General features: G+C 34.2%; 1 protein-coding gene across 1 annotated transcript in view; it reads right to left on the reverse strand.

Annotated features, from left to right (window-relative positions):
* The window catches only part of LOC132727215 (uncharacterized), a 68,840-nt gene extending 63,350 nt beyond the window's left edge, over positions 1–5,490 (reverse strand). The window contains exons 1-2 of the mRNA XM_060712634.1: positions 4,753–5,490; positions 905–1,569 (exon numbers count right to left, since the gene is read on the reverse strand). Of these exons, the coding sequence (XP_060568617.1) occupies positions 905–1,569; positions 4,753–4,801 (714 nt within the window). The 5' untranslated portion in view covers positions 4,802–5,490. The remainder of the gene's footprint in view (positions 1–904; positions 1,570–4,752) is intronic.
* Positions 5,491–25,965: the final 20,475 nt, after the last annotated feature.

Consider the following 25,965-nt stretch of genomic DNA (forward strand, 5'->3'; position numbering starts at 1 on the left):
ATTTATCCAATTCTACATGTTTTACGTACGCGTATTATTTTTCCGGGGCCAACTACTTAGGAAATACAAATGCTCAGAACCGTTCGAAAATTCGAATTTTAATTGATTTAACAAAGCTTAACATTGGGGATTTATTAACTCAAGAAAAAAAAAACCATTAAATTACTCTGCCCAAGACAAAACATGACCCTCAGAAATTCCTAGAATGATATCAGATTGATGGTAGAAAAAAGATCAGTGACATCAGTCTGATCAGAATCGTTTTTTTTTCAAGCTCACAAGTTTATAAAAGAATATCAGGCACAAACATTATTCTCTCTAAGAAATATAAAGAGAATTTGTCAATATAAACATCAATAAAACAACATTTTCTCATATTCATTTTGTGTTATCTTGTTTTGTAAGTTATTTTGAGGGTTAAACTGAATGACATTTATTTGTTTACATTGACAACTGTCCGTTTCTTAGAAAGGGCGACAACCTAGATTAGCGACGATGTATATACGCCGTATTTCCGGCATAGCAATAATTTCAATATAACACTTTGGCAAAAAGCTAAAATCATCAAATGTTTGTTTGTTTGTTTACTTGGCCCTGTATGTAAGGCTATAACAAGAGCGCGTGACTATGTTAACACATGGTTTTGGTCCCGTTATAACATGGGCAAAAGAGGTAAAAATAGCCGATTTTATGCTATAATTCGCGTTATTACACATTTTGCTTCTTTTACTTTGCATTATAACGCATTTTTTCTTCGCGTTATTACGCGTTTTTTCCGCTTTATTATGCCTTTAGATTCGGGTTTTAATACACTTGTATACATGTATATAGTAACAAAACTGCTTTTTATGCGGTTATCCTATTTAAATGAATAAGTAAGAAAAGAAACAGTTCATATACTTACCCAAGACACAAAATTGAAGATGAAAAGAGAATATTTTATCATAATTGCTAGAGCACGTTTAGTAACTTCACTGGTATGTGCATCTCTTATTGTAAATGTTCGTTTCAGCCTTTGCTCGAACGACTCTTTTCTTTTAGTTTTTTGACTTCCTGATCTTTTACTTTTAATGCTGCTGATTTTCTCTATATCTAATCTACTGGCAATAGTGTCTTCTTCTTCACTACTTGCCAGTTGATCATTAAACGCACTTAAATCATGATTGTTAATAATGATACCGTTATTGCTACAGCAACTTTGTTCACATGACTCATTGTTATACGACTTTCGACGAAGGATGCCTGTTCTAGCAATACTGTCTGATGTTTCAGAGAGATCGTCTCCATTGTATAACAAAGGCGTGTTTGCACCACTGTCATTTGAACATGATTGATCATTACTAAAATCGACGGCTCCCGCCGAGTGTTCGAGATTTATAAGCGTTTTACAATGGTCTGTATGATTTACTAGCGTTTTGCATTGAGCTGAGTGATTGGCAATCTTTTCGCACTGATCTGAGTTATCCAGAAACGTTCCACAGGCTTCCTTTGTGATACATGATTTATTGCTTGCGTCCCTGTGATTTGAATCATTTTTGCCGTTGACAATTTTATCAGTTTTGTGCATTTCTGAAAGAAAATAGAGAAGAAAGATAGTTTGTTAAAGTATTTATTAAAAATTGAATGTAAATGACATAAATACGATAAAACATATACAGTAAGGTAGATAACGCCAACTAACACTAAAATAATTGTAAATTAAACTGGTTGTTGGTCAGTTACTACCTTACAAGTATATGTGAGAATCTATTTGCCTAAATCTAAAGTTATTTGAGTAAACTAACACTATTTCAAATACAGGCTAAATTATTGTAAATACGGTGTTCCGTTTGGACAAATGTGACTTTTTATTTAGTCTGTACCCGCAATGCACGATGGTACGCTGGTTAAAGCGCGATGGCACGATGATGAAAACGCGATGGTACGATGGTGAAATCGCGATTGCGCGAGTGTACGATGGTGAAAATGCGATATTACATCGCGTTTTCTTTTCACCATCGTACCATCGCGATTTCACCGTCGTGCTTTCACCATCGTACCATCGCGCCATCGTGTTTTCATCATCGTGCCATCGCGTTTTCACCATCGTGCCATCGCGTTGAAAACGCGATGGTACGATGGTGAAAACACGATAGTACCATGATGAAAACGCGATGGTACGATGGTGAAATCACGATAGTACGATGGTGAAAACGCGATGGTACGATGGTGAAATCGCGATTGTGCGATAGTGCGATGGTGACATCGCGTTTTCACCATCGTACTATCGTGATTTCATCATCGTACCATCGCGTTTTCACCATCGTACTATCGTGATTTCACCATCGTACCATCGCGTTTTCATCATGGTACCATCGCGCAATCGTGTGATTTCATCATCGTATCATCGTGTTTTCACCATCGTACCAACGTGCCATCGTGTTTTCACCATCGTACCATCGTGCATCGCGGTAACATAACAGACTAAATTAAAAATCAATACTGTCCAAACGGAACACCGTAGTAAATCATGCTAACTTTAAAGGTACATAAAATTTATTTATTTGTTGTGTGTTTGTTAGGTTAGTTTCCGTTTCATTATTTGTATGTGTGAGTATTTTTTGTTGCGTTTTACAATCTCCAGTTCAACATTAAATACATTCTATATTTATAACCTCCCATGATACTTTCATGCCAAGATGGGGGACATAATACAAGTTTTTGCAAATTATTAGGTTGTCCAGACAGAAAACGCAATATGTAATATTAGCAATCGATCGGACAAATGTAAATAAAACCCAAGATCGGATCAATATAATTGCTTCTGATGTAGAATGTCCCATGTTTATTTCCGCTCATAATATTGACGTCAGATTAATTCTTTAGATAAGAATTTAGGAAAACAAAATGCTGTGAAATAGCATTATAGGCATGAAATAAATTCATACAAAAACAAGATTGCATTTGTGAAAAGTGAAAAATGATATGCCACCGCATTAATACAACACTAAATAATAGTGTAGGAACATAATTTATTTTGTTTCTATACAATTGAAGATTGCCATAATGCATAAATCCCTGACCTATCTAATTATTATTATCAGATTAGTGGTTATTAAACCTATTGTTATTCAAATAAAAGATCTATCAATGCAATTGATTCAAGTGAATTTGGTGGTGAAGGTCATATTTCACATGGCCTAAATTTTATGACTGTACATCAAAGGTCACACAGTAAGACACCTTGTCAAAATCTAGGTCAGCTGATATCAAAGTTCACTTTACATCTTAATCTGTGCTCAAATCTGTGGTTCAAATTTCATAGCTTTACATCTAGGTCACATCATAAAAATCTTGGTCACCTCATATCAAAGTTCAATTTTACAACTTAAGTTGTGCATGTGGTCCATAGTTCATTGCTGTACATCACAGGACAAGAAGGTAAGTCACTGTCCCCTTAGGCATGGCAAAATTTTGACCCAAGTGTTTAATTCAAACAATCTGGAGACAGGTCCACCAAACAAGGTTTCATGTCAAATATCTAAGCTGTAGCTTTCTCTAATTCAAAAACATTTGTTTTAGTTTCTGTTTTTACTATGTGTACATAATGAAAATGAATCCCCCCGGGCAGGGCCAATTTTGACACCAGGGGCAAAATTTGAACAACTTTGGTACAGGACCTATAGATGATATGATATAGCAAACATCAAACCTCTAACCCTTGTACCTTCAGACAAGAAGATTTTTAATTTTTTACTGAATGTACAAAGTGAAAATCAATAACCCCTGGGGCGGGGCCAATTTTAACCCCAAGGCTATGATTTGAACAATCTTGGTACAGGTTCACTACACATGTTTCATGCAAAATATCTAACCTCTAGCATTTGTCAATTTCGAGAAGGTGATTTTTTAAAGTTTTTACTATATACATGTAAGGAAAACCTATGACCCCCAGGGTGGGGCTAATTTTGACACTAGAGGAAAAAATTGAACAACTTTGGTAGAGTACCTATAGATGATATCATAATTATACCAAATATCAAAGCTCTAAGCCTTATACCTTCAGACAAGAAGGTATTTTAAGTTTTTACTTTATGCACTTATAGTGAAAATCAATGACCCCGAGGAGGGGCCATTTTTGACCCCAGGGCTATAATTTGAACACTCTTGGTAGAGGTTTACCAGACAATGCCTTATGCAAAATATCTATGCTCTAGGCCTTGTGGGTCTTTACAAGAAGATTTTTAAAATTTATTCTTATTCCTTTTGGTTGACATGGCAACCAGATTTCTGCATGGAATGAAATTCTTTGAACAACTTCGAAAGCCCTTCACCCAAGGATCAAGCCTGTCAAGTTTGGTTGAAATTGGACAAGTGGTTATTCACAAGAAGATTTTTTAAGTTCACTATATAACACACACACACACACACACACACGCACACCATACGCACGCACGCGCGCACACACACACACACACACACAGACAGGTGAATCGCTATCATCATAAAAACTCAAATTCACAGAAAAACAGGGCCAAGTTCAGAGAAATAGTGACATTGAAATAATTTTTAATTGCATATTGCATGCTCATAAATGTCACAATGAGAGAAGGCAAAAGCATCAGAAACAACAAAGCATCACAACACATACATATTGTATATTCAAAAAGAATATGTCAGATAATATTGCAATTTACGTAAAACATATATCTGATAAAATATTTACTTTCATATGAAACTTTTAATATTTGATTATATTTCACTATATCTTACCTTCCGTTTGAGAGTTCTCTTCTTTAATATCCATTTCATTAGTTGCCATTCATTCAAAAATTAGATTTATTGATTCATAAGAAATACAGTTTATATAGAATTTATCTTTCAAAATTAAAAGAAATGTTTATGCATGATAAAGAATTATTTCACCAACTTGAATAAACACATATGGAATTTATTAAGTTTAAAAGCATAATTCGAATCCATTTTTCTTCCTTAGTCGGATATAATTAAGTATTTATTGGCAGTCGGCTTCAAACGTTTATTCACGTTAATTCGTGAACATTCTCTCTGAATAGCTAATATCTGCCAGCCTGCATAGAGACTAGACAGCAAGTCTGTGTAATAAACAATACACTTTCCCTGCCCGATAGCAGAAGTTGTTTTAGAGAAATGTACAGAGCTTGTCATAAACGTATTTCAAGTAGAAACTAATTAAGTATGTAACAATATTGTCTGTTTAAATTGATGGAAATTGATAGAAATTGCGCTAAATAGCGACCCAAAGTTATAAGCTATACATCAAGCTTATGGCGCACCGAATTTCGGCTGAAATATACTTGCACGTAGTAAATAGTTCCGTATAGTCGGTAACAAGTTAGAAAATCCGTACCTTCATTCATTACAGGAGGGTTATCATACATTTTGAAATGTATCATGATACCGAAAATTACAGTAAATTTGTGCTGTGTACAGAAAAAATATCAATGCGCGATTGAATCACGTGACATGTCACTGAGGTCAGCCATGTTTTTTCGATTCGACTTTCGTTATTTGATACAGACATCCAGGATATTTTGAAGAAATTGTAAGTTCTTTAGTAATTTTGACAGTTACCTCGATTAAATGGCATAATCCGGTCATCGTCCCCAAGGGGACAATCTCTTTTTTTAAGTTACTATATTTGGCGTGACTTACATCAGATGTAATCAGTATCATGTAAACGCTTGAATTAATTTAAGAAACAAATTATTACTCATAATGCGCGCGCATTAATCATCCCTGTATATCGTACTTGCGAATTAGCCTTCTTAGGCTTAATGTGAAATAACATGTATTTTAAGGAATAATTCAAATCCAGTCCATCGTGACATTCTATTAAGAACATATCTAATTGTAAATGACTTTAGTTCCATCTACAAAATTTTACGGAATGAATGGAAAGCGATAATTCGTATTCAGTTTATTTCGTTTAGAGCATATCATATTATATGTTATTTCATTCCATTTGTGATATTTTACGGAATGAATGCAAAACGATTATTCAAATTTAGTTAATTCCGTAAAGAACACATCAGATTATTAATAAAATTGGTTACATATTACATATATAAAGTTTTACGGAATAAATCAAAACGATACGTCCCCAAGTAAAGAACACATCAAATGGTTGATCAATAAGGTTCCATTTCTAATATTTTATGGACTGGAAAACCATAATTCAAATTTGATTCATTCCGTAAATCTCACATTCGTGTGCAAATAAATTTAAGTTTAATAATATTTAATTTTACGGAATGAATGCAAAACGATTATTCAAATTTAGTTCATTTCGTAAAGATCACATCAGATTGTTAATAAATTTGGTTTCATATATAAAGTTTTACGGAATGAATGCAAATCGATACGCCCCCAAGAAAAGAACACATCAAATGGTTGATCAATAAGGTTCTATTTCTTATATTTTATGGACTGGAAAACGATAATTCAAATTTGGTTCATTCCGTAAATATCACATCCGTGTGTTTAATATATTACATTTTACGGAATGAATGCAGAACGATACTAAAAATTCAGTTCATTCCGTAAAGATCACATCAGATTGTTAATTAATTTCAATATCAAATATATAATATATGATATTTAATCAATATATTAAATTTAACGGAATAAATGCAAAATGATAAGTTCCCAATTCAGATCATTCCGTAAATATTACAACATAATTTTATGAATAATTTGCTTTTATATTTGATATTTCACGGAATGAATGCAAAATGATAATTTAAATTCAGTTCATTCCGTTAAGATTACATAATGCAAGGCAAAAGAATTGATCGAATATTTCATATCGCGGCTGTATATATACTTCGTCCCCGGGGACGTTGCCCACAGCACTTTCAAGTAATAAAAAATACTATAAAAACATATATTTCTTTGAAAAAGCCATTAAGACACTCCCCCCAAAACATACCAAGCCCCATTTTATAACATAAAAGACCCCCCAAGAAAACCCTCTTCCCGTGAAAACTTCCCTTTTCGAGGCAAAAGAATTGATCGGATATTTCATATCGCGGCTGTATATATATAATCCGGTCTTCGTCCCCGGGGACGTTGCCCACAGCACTTTAAAGTAATGAAAATTACTATAAAAACATATATTTCTTTGAAAAAGCCATTAAGACACTTCCCCCAAAACATACCAAGCCCCATTTTATAAAATAAAAGACCCCCAAGAAAACCCTCTTCCCGGGAAAACTTCCCTTTACGAGCCAAAAGAAATGATCGACTATTTTATATCGCGGCTGAATATATATAATCCGGTCTTCGTCCCCGGGGACCATTCGGAACTGTCTCGGCTATTATCTATAATAACCTCGGAAACAATACGGATTGAAAGTAGTTCTACCACGTGGTTTCAGATGTAAACAGAAACAGAGATAATGTAAAACGAATGTATACATTTGACATCTAATGTGTGTCCCGGTACTCTTATGCTTGAAAATATGTCTGACAACAATTTGCAATTTAAGTATGCCCACTGATGTTCAATTTTAAACAAATCCGACTAAATGTCAACAGGTTGGTTTTTTGTACTTTCGGTTTCTACAACCATTATAATAAATATATAAATAATGTATTGTTTGCTATTGTACCTATGAATTCACTTAATTTATGTGGACTTTTACTACATACATGTATATTGAAAATAAACTTGTCAACAACTCCAAGCATTAAATTACTATTTGTTAACATGTTTAGTTTCTTAGCGTAGGTTAGACCGAACTACCGCATCCGTTCTGTGTATTCATACTATTGCGTTCGAGGTCCATATCCGAAGACTGACGGAAGGGGCCGAGTAGTTGCGATTGCCTCGGGGACGTTGCCCACAGCACTTTCAAATAATGAAAATTACTATAAAAACATATATTTCTTTGAAAAAGCCATTAAGACACTTCCCCCAAAACATACCAAGCCCCATTTTATAAAATAAATGACCCCCAAGAAAACCCTCTTCCCTTTACGAGGCAAAAGAAATGATCGAATATTTCATATTGCCGCTGTATATATATTATCCGGTCTTCGTCCCCGGGGACGTTGCCCACAGCATTTTAAATGTTATAATATATAAGTTTATAACAGGTATCAAAATGTTTTAATATGGTTTATTAAAATTTCATATGAAATGGAGACATGTTTTACAGTTTTGACAGCGATAATGCGCGCGCATAGTAAGAAATAAACATATTTTCAAGCGTTTACATGGTACCGATGAAATCTGTCATTAAAGAAAGTCGCTCTGACAATAAAAAAAATATTTAAAAAAAAACGTATTGTCCCCTGGTGACCGGATTATGCCGATTAAATAAGAAATACTTTATGAAACTGAGCCACCCGAGTCAAAGGTGCTAGTGGCATTTATTTGACCTAAATGTGTTTAACCTTGTTATTTATGCACTAAAACATCAATAGATATTTAAAAAAAAATATTTTTTTCACTGTTATATTATTAAAGATAAAAATAATAGTATAATATAATAATAATTATTATTATATAATAATATAACAGTGAAAAAAAATTTGTTTAATATGTTGATGTTTTAGTGCATAAATAACAAGGTTAAACACATTTTAGGTCAAATCAATGCCACTAGCACCTTTGACCCTTGTGATAGATTTTTGAAGATTTGTTTACAAAATTTGTCGGTACTGGTAACAGGGTAACGATTCGCCAGTGACGATTCGTCCCAATTTAGTGACGATTCGCCCCACCTAAAATTAACATTTTTAAAATTCATTTTCGATTAAATAAGAAAGACTTTATGAGACTGAGCCACCCGTGTGATAAATTTTTGAAGATTTGTTTATAAAATTTGTCGGTAACAGGGTAACGATTCGCCACAGTGACGATTCGTCCCAATTTAGTGACGATTCGCCCCACCTAAAATTAACATTTTTAAAATTCATTTGGACTGAAAAATATTTATGGTTTGGTTTTTTTTGGCATTTGTTTGGTATATCCTTTATATTTAATCATAGGAACTCTGGAACAGGACCGCATATTGCGGCGCATAAATCCGAGTCCGTACCAGCTTTACATATTGTTTGTCCGACCTTTGAATATCTTTTTGCGACGGACGCGCCCTCAGGCGCGTTCAGAGCTATGTCATCTACACATGGAATTTCGACGTCTACAATCAAAATAAAGTTTCCTTTTAAAAGGAAAGGCTTGCTCAGTTGTGCCATCATCCCTTCCCTTTAATTTTTTTTTGTTTCAATTTATTATCACATTTTTTTTGAATTACGGTATTTGTATATCATAAAGGGTTTATTTAGTTTATTTATTCTCGAAAAAAAAAGTTTCACTTTTAAAGGATAGGTAGGGTTATGCTGACGATAACAGTAGCAACTTTTTTTTGTAAAAACGAATATTTTTTGTCAAAAATCTATTCTCTATTGTATAAAACTAATAAAGAAAATAATCAATCGTAAAAATACTAACATTTGCTCTCACGTGGAAATCAATCTATCATACTGAAGGGAAACAAGTGTGCACATTTCATTTCCACTTTTTTCGCAGAGAGAGTCATTCGTTTTGACAGTTGCTAATTTCATTTATATAGCAGCTTTAGAGACAAGTAAATGCACTAAAAGACTTCGTTACATGGTACCAATTAATAAGCATGTATCAACGATGTTACACCTAAAATATCTATGATGACAACACAGAGATCAGCACGTGGTAAGGTTAATGATATGCATGGACTATTTTTAGATTACCTCACCAAGACGTTAAAACTCATAACTTGATCATGCACTAATATTCTGCGTGATTCAATCACGATCTTTTGGTAAGCAGGACCGCCCTTTGGAGACGGAATACTACTACAGTAACAATTCTCTATTGTATAAAACTAATAAAGACAAAAATAATTATAAAAGAAACTAACTTTTGCGTCTTGACGGAATCAAGTAAAAATAGAAATCCTACTGGGATTACCGAGCTTAGATTTCCGTAATATTACTTCGTCTGATTCCGCAGTATGACGGAATCGACCGAATTGTCACGATTGCAATCGGAACTACCTCGGCTATCATCATTAATCCGAAGAGTGACGGAAAGGGCCGAAAAGTTGTGATTGGCACGATTGCAGCTGGTTTCCCGTTCAATCATGCACTAACAAAAGAAGGAAACCACCTAACTGGAACAAGTTTTCCAAAACAAATGTCTTGCAGCCGTGGTTATTAATATTTCTTTTATATCTATTGCAAATTTTTTAACAATTGTTTATAATGAAAATCAATAAAATTAAACAGTCGTAGTAGTGGCATCTTCCATTATAAACATAGTTATTTCTAGGTTTTCGAATAAGTGAATATATTAATGTAAACAGTAGAGATTAGCGGAAAAATATAAATTCTGGAAAAAAAACATGAAAGAGAACAATTATCCAGGCAGTAAGACAAAACAGTCGTTGTACATTTTCCTGAGATTTGGTTTCAAAGACAGTTCTTTTTTCACGGGTGGCACACTTCTTTATAACATGCATAAACCATTTATTCAGCGAACTATTATTTATTAACTATAGAAATACGACCCATACAAATTATTAAAACATTGAAATCGAATATTGTTTATTTTTTTATTATTTTAAACCGTAGACTGACATTAAAAAGAAACTTTATTAGCGAAAGAAAAGAATCGAAAGTATGTTTCCTCCAGCATCATGAAGTAAGTCATACTGGACCTCGATCTATATTCTAGACAAATACGATACGTATTAGTTTGTAACCAAGATATTAAAGTACGGTTCAGCTATAAGACTAAATTGAACATTTTTATGGAAAATTAAAATTGAATTGACCATTTATTTATGATATTTTTCCATATTAAATAGACTTATGTGATAATATCAGGCACGGATACACGGCAGGAAGCTGAAGGGCTGGAGCCCCCTTCCCAGACACCCTGGCCTGAATTGTTTTCCTATAAAAAAAAACAAAGCGCATTGAGAGTAAAATATGATATAAATCTAAGTCCTTTTTTATTTGAACCTGGACTCCAGCTGAGTTTCCTGTCCATTTTACAATTAGTCGAGACTAAATACTATGGCTTAGACTAAATACATACATGCAGACACTAATTAGTTCTCTTGGTCAGTGTAGATGCAGTTTAAGCGCCTTGATAATACTAAATGAAAGAGCAACAGTTACTTATTCGTAGTACATCTAAATACATTTACTTTTGAATTATAAATAGCCCCCTATTGAATATTGAATGTGATGATGATTTTTTCGTATATATATTCAGCAATTTTTTTTAATACTGAAGCGCAAGTGATGTAAATTTAAATTATTTTAATCTTAAAGCACGCTTTTTAGGGTTAATGTAAAGCATATCTTACCCTCTGGAAAGTTCATTAAAAATCAAAGCTTTCCCATACATGTAGATTAAGTTTTTTTCTTCCAATTTTGCAGAAAAATCATTTCTGTGAAAATTATGTAGACACTTCAGTTTCAAAATGTGCTAATAAAATGCACCAAAAGCCATAAGGTAACATTTGAATTTCATTATTTTCCTGGGAGAACCGCCAGACCCTCCAACATCAAAAGGGGGAGTTTGGTCATTTCAAACATACCCCCTCCCCTACGAATTCTTATGGACCGGCCCTGTAAAAACAGAGTAAGTCTATTCGAATGATATTCTCTCCCTTCACAAATCTTGACCTATTTCATACCCTGCATAATATTTGTGCACTGTTATAAATGCCCTGCCTCTTGAGGAAAATATTACTTCCTTATTAATTTTCTGTGTTACCAAACACGGAACAAATAAAATTTAAAATATTGCAAGGTCTCATGTCACTTGTATTTGAAAAAAGACTGGAGCCTGATGGAAACATTAGCTCAACTGTCCTTCTATCCTTCTCATCTTGGTGGCATGAGTGTCCGCGTTGGCATACCACTTTGGTTACAGGTTTTGGGGCAACTTTCAGCTTATATAAACAATTAAAATATTTACTTGTAACTTCACAAATATTATTGAGATCGTCCGTAATAAAATTTGCAAAGCCAATAACTCTAGCATAGTCTTTTGACAGAACAAATTGACAATTTTGGAACAAATTAATCTTGCTTATTTCTTTCAATTTTATTGTATATGTTTTCAGGATTATAAATGGAGGTTACTCTCTGAACCCCATAAATCTAACAATCATTTTAACAGAGTAATAGTCTTTTTTTAGGTTAGTAAAAAATCTTAATTTAAAACTTGCAAAAAAATCAATCTTTAGAACAACAAATATATACTTGTGGTATTCATTTAAACATATAACATCAGATTTCAAAAGAAAACAGAAGATATTCATATGAAACATTTACATGTCTTTAGTCATAATTAGAAGTTTCTATTTAAGCTCCATAAAACTCAGGCATAGAATTTTGCTGCCCTTTGTAAATAATAAAAAAAACCTTGGTCCTTTTTTGACAGCATTTATGCAATTCCCTTTACATGTCCGTCGCACCCAGTGCTTTCAGCACTTTGATTATATTATACGAGCGGATGGTCTTTTATTATCTTATCTCAATTTAGTATAATCTGCTAATTTAAAAATTAGTCAAATATACGGTATATTGAAAAAAGAAAAGGAGTGACATCCGCCATTTGCCGCAACGTTCGGCGTAAGTTACCCCCCTTGATATGCTTGATTTTTGTTTTAATTTTTCTAGTACTCTCTTTATGTCACTCAATACATGGAAAACTTTTACATTTCCCAGTAATGAATACAAGATGAGTGCCTTGAATATTTATCTATGGATCATGTTTAATATTCCTTTTTTTCAGTTAGGCAAAATCTATTAGACCATATTACTAAAGTGTTTGTTTTCTCCATGTAAACAAATCATAACACGAATACGCCCGTTATAATGCCGACTTTACATGTCAAACACTAGTGCATGTCAACACGTGTTAACAATAAACTGATAGTTGACAACGATAACGGGAACAAAATTCTGAAGAAATAGTAATCAAGTGTAGCCAAAGGGGGAAAACTCATGCCGAACGTTGCGGTGAATGGCGGATGTCACTCCTTGTCTTTTTGGCTTGCAGCCACGGCTGCAAGACATTTGTTTTGGAAAAGTTGTTCCGGTTAGGTGGTTTCCTGCTTACATTTGTTAGTGCATGATTGAACGGGAATTCAGCTGCAATCGTGCCAATCGCAACTTTTCGGCCGAGGTAGTTCCGATTGCAATCGTGACAATTCGGGTGATTCCGTCATACTGCGGTATCAGACGAAGTAATATTACGGAAATCTAAGCTATTTTAGTTACTTTGGTAATCCCAGTTTGTTTATATAAATAGGATTTCTATTTTTACTTGACTTTTTCAAGACGCAAGAATTAGTTTCCTTTATAATTGTTTTTGTATGTATTAGTTTTATACAAGAGAGAATGGTTACTGTAGTAGATCTAGTATTCCGTCTCCAAAGGGTGGTCCTGCTTACCAAATCACACAGAATATTGGTGCATGATCGAGTTATATTTAGATCGAATGAACGCAATTTAATGTCATGGTGAGGTAATCTAAAAATAGCCTATGCATATCATTAACCTTACCACGAATGCATATCATTAACCTTACCACGAATAGCGCATCGTATCTGTGGTCGTGTAACATAGTTGATTCGTGCTTATTAATTGGTAGGCCTACCACGTAACGAAGTATTTTAGTGCATTTACTTGTCCATAAAGATGCTATATAAATGAAATTAGCAACTGCCAAATCGAATGATTTTATCTCCGAAAAAAGTGGAAATGAAATGTGCACACTTGTTTCCATTCGGTATGATCACGGATTTATAATATAAATCCGTGGTATGATAGATAGATATCAACGATTGATTATTTTCTTTATTAGTTTTATACAATAGAGAATAGATTACAAATCGTTTTGACAAAAAAATATTCGTTTTTACACAAAAAAAACAACTAAATAAACCTTTTATGATATACAAATACCGTAATTCAAAAAGAAATTGTGATAATAAATTTAAACACAAAAACAACAACAATTTTTAAGGGTTGGGATGAAGGCGCAACTGTGCAAGACTTTCCTTTTAAAAGGAAACTTTATTTTATAATACCGTAAAATTTGACCAGTTTTAAAAGTAACAGATTGGGTTCAAGTGATAATATATTGTTTGAGGCCGTATGCTCGGATAATACTTACACGATCGAAAATATGCGCCGCAATCTGCGGTCCCGTTCTCGAGTTCCTATGGGTAAAATATAAAACCATGCTGCGATTATCACGGCTTATCACGGCTTTACTGTCGCAGGCGGTTTATACATTTTTTTTCAGAGATCAAGTTTGTTTAACATCAAAACATTATAAAAGTTTGCATAAACCTTCAGCTGAAGACACATGTAGACACAAAATTGATTTCGGAGAAAATGGTATTATACTTTACATAATTCAAAAATGTTTGATTAAATTAAATATAATTTCGTACGCATGACCGTTGCTACTTCGGCGCGATATAATCGAACACGTGCACTATTCTAATTTCTAATACAAATTATACATTTCGGCGTTATAAGTAGCTCTATCTGATTGCAATTTTATTGATAACCATTATTTAATGTAATAACTAACGATCAAACGCTTCGATTTGTTAAGACAATGTTATTCTAATTAAGAAGAATGACACATCAATGATTGTCTATTTACATCCCTGGCAAAATTTAACAAACACACATAGCTATTATCAATATTTAAAATCACAATTATCATGAACACTAAGTGAAAACACGATAAATATAACACATTCAAAAAGTAGAACTAAGTCTTTAAAAAAAATATTCATCAGAACATAATTATAATTATTCATAACGAAGGTTGTCATAATTATTTCAAATTCGCTGCAATACATGCTTATAAAAAACTCCCGTGTGTTAGAAAATTAATTAATTTCGACAAAAATTATACTATTAGATGCGGAATTCATTTTGAAATAAAATAGTATATGATTTAACTATTTTGGAGTAAATTTAAGACTGTACGTGTGATTCTAACGGCACTACCCCTAACCGTGTGATTATTACGCCGCTGCGTAAATTACCACGCGTGTACACCGGTAGGTAATTTATTTTATTTAGTCGTATAACGTCATTTGTAATGTCAAAATCACGCTTTGTGCTTACACGTTTCATGACCATGTCCCTAGTTCACATACCGCTAATGCTACACGCGACTAAGTCAATGGCAATAACATTGGCATGACTGCCCTAATCATTGATGATAATGATTTTGTTGTTGGTGGTGGTAGTGATGGTGGTGGTGGTGGTGGTGGTGGTGGATGATGGTGATGCTGCTGTTGTTGTTGTTTTTGTTGTTGATGATGATGATAATGATGTATTATAAACGTTTATGAAGGTAGTTTAAAACGACAATGATAATGTTTACTGTTCAAATGTGTGACATATACGGTCAGGCATTTACTACCAAACTGCATAACGTATATTGTACATAATGACAGCTGTGATTAATTCGGCCGAATATGTCCCACACGTGTGACATATACGTTCCGTGACATATACGTTCCGACAATGCTTTTCCACGTGCTTATCGTGCAAGGTGTACATAACAAATACACGATTATGGCCCGTATTCAGAAACGATACTCAATCTCAATCTCGACTCAAACTCACGAAAGGTCGCCTCAAGTAACGCTGGAGTAGACTTACGGTACGTAACTCACAATGTGCAAAGTGGTATTCGTTTTGTTTACTCAACTTTACCTCTCGTGGGGGAGACTTCAAAAGTTGACCGATCGGTTTTATCAATATACATGTACATTGTAAAAGTGTAATCATGTCGTTTAAAAGAGTGTATTTTAACGAAGTGGAACAATTTTGTTAAAGAATTAATCATTAAAAATCTTAATTTAAAAGAAAAAAAGATTTTAAATAATTATACGTGTGTACCATGAGGAGACATTTAAAGAGTATTTCAAGTAGTAAATGCCAAAATAGCAAAATTATGTTGGAAAACCTGAAAGACAGGACGAAAAAAAAGCTACTAAGAAAGTAGTGAAAGGCTTATGACAGGCATTTAGAACTGAAAAAAAAACAACAACAAAAACAACATTTCAATAGCTTTACATGTATTTTGAAAGTAGCATCCAATTTTTATGTCAATGCAATTTTTGTTTGCAATACACAATTACGTTTCCCTTTTTTAATCATCTTATGACATTTTAAAGGCCCATTATGCCTCAGAAATTCTATAACTTTTATTTATCAAAATTTCAACTTTTGCAAGGGGTATAATCTTGCATTATCATTTTGAATTAAAGTCAACATACTACATTGTTTACATTTTTCTACCATTATAACACATTACTGCACGTTCAGTGCAACTATAAATAGTTTTTAATTATTCTTTTAAAGAATTAAAATAGAAAGAGGTATAACGTGCTTTTAACAAGACTGCTGTTGGTATTTGCAAAATATAATCCTAATCGTTTTAATTTCTTGAATCAAAGTCAATGATTTTGTACATAAGTCCCTCTAAAAACAACAAAAACAAACGAACAAAACGACCCTGTTTGATTGTGATGCTGGAATACCTTACGACTGAAGCGGGAATTCATTATCAGCTGTTATTAAAGTTTCAAACTGGATCTAAGTAATGAAACACCATACTCGTTTAGTAAAGTATATTTAACATAAATCATGCTAAACAAATGTTCAAGATATTGTTTTGCTACGTGGATTTTGATTGTTGTTTTTTGAATTAAAATACTCAGACGGACGTCAACGTTCACTTTATGCCATTGTTATTCATGATGCTATGAAGATATTTTTCTGTCATTTTCCTTTGAAATATCTTCAAAAATATATGGATTGGGAATTCTATGTCAATCCCAAAATTCAAACAGGGTGATATAACTTGTATCTAACTGTTATACATATGCCTATATTTAGAAGAATAACACAAATCATCAAGAATCATCGATGGTCACATTGACAAACACAGGAACAGTCATTTTCATGGATAAAAGGAAATTCAAGATATTTCCAATTTGAAATCATATAAGTTCATTTCTTTTTGGCATAAGTACTGGTATCCCGCGAGCTGAATACACTCTTAATAGTTCATACTAGTTGTATCACACTGGGAACACCTCTTTGAAAAATAAATATTTTGATAAAATTCACCTTCTGACATTAATTTAATGGGATCATCTCCATTCCTAAGTATCTGTTTTTCAACATTTATTTTCTAAAATACTGTCAGTTCGCGTATTTGATGCACTTAAATGTATATGGGACGAAATAAATTCAAAATCAATACTCAAAACTAAGTGGTATTCAGTATTACTTAATTGAGGACACCTCAAGGTAGTCCCCTCCTAATCTCACAGATTCTCAACTTTCCTGAGTTCACTCGACATTTACTTTATAACCTGAATACAACTTTACTGAAAGGTGAGGACTGTCTTAACCGTTAAGCAATTATATGGGATTTACTCATTGAGTGTGAAGTATCGATTCTGAATACGGGCCTGTCGGACCGTATTTGGTACAAAAACGAATATGGTACAAATTTGTACCATATTCGGCCGAATATGGTACAACTGTCTAATTGTACCATATACGTATCTGCAGTTTTGGGGTAAAATGCCTGACCAAATATGGTACAAACTTGTACCATATTCGGATGAAAAATGTACCACATTCGTTCCGAATATGGTACACACTCATCATCATCATCATCATCATCATCGTTATCTCATCACCATCACCATCATTATCATTATCATTATCATCATCATCATCATCATCATCATCATCATCACCACCATCATCATCACCATCATCATCATCATCATCATCATCATCATAACTACAATTTGCATCAACGTCATCAATACCATCATGAAAATAATCATCATCGTCATCTCATCATCATCATCATCATCATCATCATCATCACCATCATCATCGTCATCGTCATCATCATCATCGTCATCATCATCATCATCATCATCATCATAACTACAATTTGCATCAACGTCATCAATACCATCATGAAAATAATCATCATCGTCATCATCATCATCATCATCATCATCATCATCATCATCAGCATCATCATCATCATCATAATCATCATCATCGGCGGCCGGTAATCATTGGCGTCAACATAATAAAAAACTTTTTTCATCATCATCATTATAATCATTATCATCGGCCGATAAACATCGCAGTTATCATCATCACAATCATCAAACCCCAATCATCTTCACCATTGTCATCATCATCAATTACATCATCATCGTCACCATTAACACCATCATCATCATCGTCACCATTAACGCCATTATCATCATCATCGTCATGATGATGACAAAAGTTTTGATGATGATGACGACGATCAAAATTACCGTCATCATCATCATCACAAACTTTTATCATCATTGTCATCATCATCACCATCATTATCACCACAATCATCAAGGTCATCATCATCATCAACACCATCATCATCATCACCATTATCATCATCGTAATGAAGATCACAAAAATGTGATGATGATAACTGCGATGTTTTTCGGTCGATGGTGATGATGATGACAAAAGTTTTGTAATGATGATAACGACGGTCAGCACATCATCATCATCATAATCTACCGATAAAAATCGCCGTCAGCATCATCAAAACACATTTGTCATCATAATCATCATCATTATAATAATCATCATCGACCGATAAACATCGCTGTCATAATCATCAAAATACGTTTGTTATCATCATCATCATCATCATCATCATCATCACATCAATTATCAACACCCCAATGATCATCATCGTTGTTATCTTCACCAACACCACCATCATCATCACCATCAAAACCAACATCATCATATCCATTATCATGATCGTAATGGTGATCACAAAAGTTTTTTTTGTGATGATAATGACAGCGATGTTTTCGGTCGATAATGAGGATGTTGTGATGATGATGACGACGATGAGAATATCATCATCATCATCGGCCAATAAACATCGCCATCATCATCATCACAAATATTTTGTTATCATCATCATCATTATCATCATCGTCGGCCGATAAACATCGCCGTCATCATCATCTAAAATCTTATCATCATCATTATAACCATCATCATCGTCCGATAAACATCGCTGTCATCATCATCCCAAAACGTTTGTTATCATCATCATCATCATCATTATCAATATCATCATCACCACAATCATCAAACCCCAATCATCATAACCACTGTCATCATCATCACCACCACCATCATCATCACAATTTTTTTACCATCATCATCATCATCACAAATGTTTTGTCATCATCATCATCACATATTCATTTTACATTTTGTATTTTATAATTTGTTTCATTCAAGAGATTCAACAAACTTGTACTTTTTTCATTTATTAGTATACTGACAGGATTTTTCAAAGTAATATTGAAGAACATAGAACAGCATTTAAATTTTAATCCAACTGTAGCATTTTGACCAGACATAATATACATATATACATTCATTATGTCTCCCCCACCTCGGGGGGAGACATATTGTTTTTGCCCTGTCCGTCCGTCCGTCAGTCCGTCCGTCCGTCCGTCCGTCAGTCCGTCAGTCCGTCAGTCCGTCCGTCCATTCTTCGTTTCCGGACGATAACTAGAGTTCCTTTTGACCTACAGCCCTCAAACTTCATAGGATGATTGGTCTTATAGAGCTGATGATCCCTATTGTTTTTGGGGTCAGTAGGTCAAAGGTCAAGGTCACACTGACCGTTGGTCAATTTCTCGTTTCCGGATGATAACTAGAGTTCCTTTAGACCTACAGACCTCAAACTTCATAGGATGATTGGTCTTATTGAGCAGATGATCCCTATTGTTTTTGGGGTCAGTAGTTCAAAGGTCAAGGTCACAGTGACCATTGGTCAATTTCTCGTTTCCGGATGATAACTAGAGTTCCTTTTGACCTACAACCCTCAAACTTCATAGGATGATTGGTCTTATAGAGCTGATGATCCCTATTGTTTTTGGGGTCAGTAGTTCAAAGGTCAAGGTCACAGTGACCGTTGGTCAATTTCTCGTTTCCGGATGATAACTAGAGTTCCTTTAGACCTACAGACCTCAAACTTCATAGGATGATTGGTCTTATTGAGCAGATGATCCCTATTGTTTTTGGGGTCAGTAGTTCAAAGGTCAAGGTCACAGTGACCATTGGTCAATTTCTCGTTTCCGGATGATAACTAGAGTTCCTTTTGACCTACAGCCCTCAAACTTCATAGGATGATTGGTCTTATAGAGCAGATGATCCCTATTGTTTTTGGGGTCAGTAGGTCAAAGGTCAAGGTCACAGTGACCGTTGGTCAATTTCTCGTTTCCGGATGATAACTAGAGTTCCTTTTGACCTACAGCCCTCAAACTTCATAGGATGATTGGTCTTATAGAGCAGATGATCCCTATTGTTTTTGGGGTCAGTAGGTCAAAGGTCAAGGTCACAGTGCAGTGGGGGAGACATGCGCTTTTTTACAAAAGCATCCTCTAGTTTTAGTAGCAGCCAAAGATCCCAAATGTGCTTCGTAAAAAGTTACCATTAAATGAGCAAATGACAACAAATTTCCGGTAGAAGAACATAATCATCAATCACAAAAATAACATAACAGGTTTCCAAACACCGATATACATGTATATTTCACCTGTAATGTCTGTACATGACATCTATGATATCATACCAACCGATTCCACTAACACGCAAACGCAGCCATGCGTTTGCCCATTTTGGCCCCTTGATGATTTCTTTTATTGCCGAAATAAGACCGCTGTTTCTGCCCGCTCTTGTTAATAGGAAACGAACGCTAACAGGATTAAACGATCAAATTTTCCACGCTGTTTCTGCCCGCTCTTGTTAATAGGAAACGAACGCTAACAGGATTAAACGATCAAATTTTCCAAGAAGCGCTGGCGCGCTTCATGGATTTGCTCGCCTACCTTTACCCTTACAAGTTCACACTCTATGAACATAACCAAAATGCGATAATCCTCAAACTTTTACAGAGTTACCTGGAGCAAGCACGTCTCTAGTCTTAGAGTACTAGTACTTAGTAACCAGTACTAAGCAGATACATTCGCCAGTAATTGACAACTGCCCTACTTGAAACAGCGGTAGGGGAAGAATGGCCGTAGAAATCATTTCGTGACCAATCTCCACGAAAGTATCTGGCCCGCCCGGGAATCGAACCCAGGCCGCCTGCGTGCCAATCTGACGCGCAACCGACTGAGCTAGCCGGCGAAACAGTTACACAACCAGCAAAATCCATGTAAAGTGTGGTTAGGTTAGCTGTTTCTGTTACTGCTAGTTACGACGACGACGACGACGACGATGATGATGATGTTGATGATGATGATACTTTTGTCACTTCCAATATTAGGTTAATACAATGTATTTGAGTTTGAAAAAAAGTTTACACATCGGCAGACTATTTCATTTATTAAGAAATACATAATTTATGTACCATATACGTAGGCCATTTTCATTTTTTTGGTATGTACCAAATACGTTTTGGCGAGCATAGAAAAACTTATTCCAACCGAATACCATATTCGGTCGAAAATTGTACCATATTCGGTCCGAATATGGTACATTTGTACCATATTCGTTTTTGTACCAAATACGGTCCAACACGGGCCTATGAAGTCCTCGTTAGCGGATATGAAGATAATAGGCCTGAAATATGCAATGTCAAAAAAGGTGATCCTTAGCAAATTTAGAGTTGTATATATTCATAAATGCACATCGTATAATGATTTGTCGACATCATATAAAGACACATTGTCATCATATATTTTTCAGTTGTATTCATATAAGGCTGCATCTACATAATATATTCATGAGTGCACATTGTGTAAAGAAAGAGTGACACAACAACGTTCATTTTAGCTCAACTGTCACAAAGTGACAGGGTGAGCTTTTGAGATCGCTTTTTGTCCGACGTCCGACATCACCTCATAAACCGCTAAGCCAATTTCATCCAAACTTCATTTGAATGTTCCTTTGGTGGTCACCTTTAGAAATTGTTCAAAGAATCTAATTCCATGTAGAGCTCTGGTTTCCATGGCAACCAAAAGAAAAAACTTAAAATATCTTTTTTTAGAAAACCCAAAGAGTTAGAGCCGAGATATTTGGCGTGAAACATCTCCTAGTGAGTTTCTACCAAGTTGATTCAAATAAAAGCCCTGGGGTCAAAATTTGCCCTACCCCGGGGGTTCATTGATTTTCCTTATATGTATATTTTAAAAACTTAAAAATCTTCTTTTAAAAAACCCAAAGAGCTAAAGCTTAGATATGAAGAATGAAACATTTTCTAATGAGTTCATACCAAGTTTGTTCAAATAAAAGTCCTGGGGTCAAAATTGGCCCCACCCCGGGGGTCATTGATTTTCCTTATATGTATATTTTAAAAACTTAAAAAAACTTCTTTTAAAAAACCTAAAGAGCTGGAGCTTATATACATCTTGTAATGGGTGTCTACCAAGATTGTTCAAATAAAAGCCCTGGGGTCAAAAGTTGCCCCGCCCCGGAGGTTATTGATTTTCCTTAAATGTACACAGTAAAAACTTAAAAAAAATATCTTCTTTTAAGAAACCCGAAGAGCTGGATCTTCGCAAAATCTTCTTATGTGTGTCCACTACGTTTGTTCAAATAAAAGCCCTGGGGGCAAAATTGACCCTGCCCAAGGGGTTTATTGCTTTTCTTAAATGTATATAGTAAAAACTTTAAAAAGTCTTCTTTTAAAAATCCCAAAGAGCTAGAGCTTAGATATTAAGTATGAAAAATCTTTTTACAGGACTGGTGTCAACCAAGTTTGTTCAAATAAAGGCCCTGGGATCAAAATTGTTTATAAATTACAATATTACTTGTTCCTTGTCATTGAGAGTTTTATATTCAGGTGAGCGATTTTAGGGCCATCATGGCACTCTTGTTATAATCATAAGACAGTCAAGGCACTAAACCAATTACGGCACAGCGCTTAGAACTGTCGCGAAAGCATAGCCACTACAATTCCACCATAACAAAAATGATCAGTGAAAAAAGACAATAAGAATGTCATTGTTGATTTGAGAGACATGACAACAGATAAAACAAGAACGTGTTTGTTAAACACAAATGCCTCCTCTAACAATATTTAAAAAAATGTTTACCCATACACTCAGTTAAGGACGGAAAATTTCAAAAAAATATGTAAATACAGTTATATAACTTGAAAGAGTCATGGCGTTTAGTAATTGTGAAAAATATAAGTTGGCATTGCTATGACTTGTTATGAAGTTAAAAAATATTCAACTTTATCAAATATATATATATATTTATTTAATTTTACCCATGAAATATGGTGCTATATATCAGTCAAATATATTTCATATTTTTTAAAAATAAATATGAAATATAAAATATGAAAGTGGGCGGAGTCAAAACTCATATTTATTTGAAAGGACTTCTTTCGCCGTTTTGTTTGAAAATCTGATAAATACAAAACAACTTTTTCTTGAATATTGTTTTGAAAACTATCTAGCATGATAGAAAATGGTCTAACGAAGAAAATTAATTCGAACACCAATATCTTTAATTCAATAATTAACGCTGTACAGACGTTTAAAGAGTTGTTTACATGTCGTCACAATGTGGCGCCAAACAGCGCGTGCTTACGCATAAATTCCTGCGCGCTGTACAATTGCAGTTGGTAGCAAGCAAGGGAATCCTTTACCATTTTCTTTGATAAAAAGGTTATTTTTTCGTTTTTTTTGTGTAATATGGTATATATTTTCACTCAACATGATAAAATGCCACATATTTTCACTCGCCGTACCGGCTCGTAAAAATATGTGGCATTTTATCATGTTTCGTGAAATATATTCCATATTTCAAGCAAACGAAAAAATATCCTCTTAGTATATATATGTTCCTTGTCATTGCGAGTTTTATATTCAGGTTCAAAGTCTTGCATTTACATGTATATATAAATATATATATATATGAAGATTAAGAAATATAGAAATTATTTAAAAAAAAACATCATTTTTTTCTTTCATGAAAATTCTAAGTTCAAGACACAGGCGGACGGCACATTTTCCATGTCAATAATGGTCAAATTATCATAAAATAAACACCCCTTGATCATCAACAACAAACTTACTATCCAGCTCCCGTTAACTATATAATATATACTATTCAAAAGTTCTAACGCTCATTATAATTTGGGACTATTTTTTAGAAAAACGGTAAAATATACTATTCCAAAATTTTGATTGAAATTAATTCATTCTATTCCAAAACAAAATGCAAAAGCAAAACAAAACACTTCCAAATCGACACTTCCGTATCACAAGGGTCAGTTTCAAAAATAACGCACGTGTTATTGTCGGAACGGTGATGTTCTGCCATTCCTGAAGCAACGCATTCTCAAGGTCTTGGAGTGTTCTAGGCGCAACTAGACACGACGTCCGAGCTCATCCCATAATTGTAAATTATAAATGGTATGGCAACGGGATTTAAGACGTTGTTTATGTAACTTTGAGCATTCATGTTCCCACGAATGATAACGAGATCCAATTATATAAACTGTAAGCATCAAAGATATGAATGTATACAAAAATTATTGCACACAAATTTAAGCTGTTAAAGAGCTTAAAAAAGTCTTAAAAGCGTGACAACTGACCGAGTTCTTGGTACCGTATTATGGGTCCGCACCGAAAATTGTGGCACCGTATACCGTATACATTAGCGCTAGACTTGCACCGCATCATGATGATTAACCTTAATGGTGAATAATCTTATTTGTAGTTATTTATTGTTACCCATCTGGATGTATATCATTTATTTACAAACCGGAGGAAAATTCATAAATACTAGTCAGTTCTAGAAGCAAACCTGGTTCTTTGTGTGTCCGGCGTAAACACACGGTCACATTCGAAAGAATCTGAGTCTTTACTTTATTATTAAGATCAATTCGATTAGGATAACTTCAGTGCAAATTGCTGACATGTAAAGAAGCAAGTTTATAGTGAAAATTTTATGTATATTTAACACAAATATGCATATAGAATTGTTACAATTTTATACATACGCTTACGGAGAGAGTTTCTAAAAATGAATTCAAGCTTTCTACTCAATCCGTGCAATTTAATATTTGTCAATTATGAATATGTTCATAAATAAACTATTGTTATAACTAAAGAATTTGAGTAAATACATTGGAAGAGTAAGGAATTGAAGCCGAGACTTCTAGACTGAAACGGCGTACTTGGAATTCTGGCATCGCTTGTCGAGGCGCCATGTTTCCTTGAGCAAGAATCTTAAATTGTTGTGGTTAAAGTTATTTATAAGTTTAATATTAGTCTATCAATAAATGGAACTAAAAGAAATTCAAGCATGCCGACACAAATATGCAATGGATACAGTACGAGTTTTCCTTCAAAAGTGTCTTCTTACAGACATTAGAAGACAATTTTGAAGAAAATACGAGTAACTGTATCTGACTTATACGACGTTAAATTGTAAAGAACCGATAAATAAATAAACACATATAAATAGATCTATGTATTCCTACGTTGAAGAAAATATTTGCAAGGCCTTTAAGCTTTGGGCAGAGAAAGGTGTAGGTAAATTGTATTCGCACGGAACTTCGTGCACTTAGTCAATCCGACATAATTCACTTTCATTTATGAAATGGATATTCTCATGAGATGCGCACTACTTTCCATCGGTTTCTTTAGTGTTCTGTTTGTGGCAGTTAAATCTTGTTAACATCTACCACTGCTTGTCAATCCTACAATAAAAATTAACAATACCCCCCTCAAAAAAGTAACAAAAAACGGATTAACACATTTTAAAGTACATGTATGCAGTATTACCGCGCAAAAAGAAGCGGTGCCATGGTTC

Source organism: Ruditapes philippinarum, unplaced genomic scaffold (genome assembly GCF_026571515.1).
Source record: "Ruditapes philippinarum isolate M1 unplaced genomic scaffold, ASM2657151v2 ctg1630_1_1_1_1, whole genome shotgun sequence".
In the NCBI taxonomy this organism is placed as follows: Eukaryota; Metazoa; Mollusca; class Bivalvia; order Venerida; family Veneridae; genus Ruditapes; species Ruditapes philippinarum.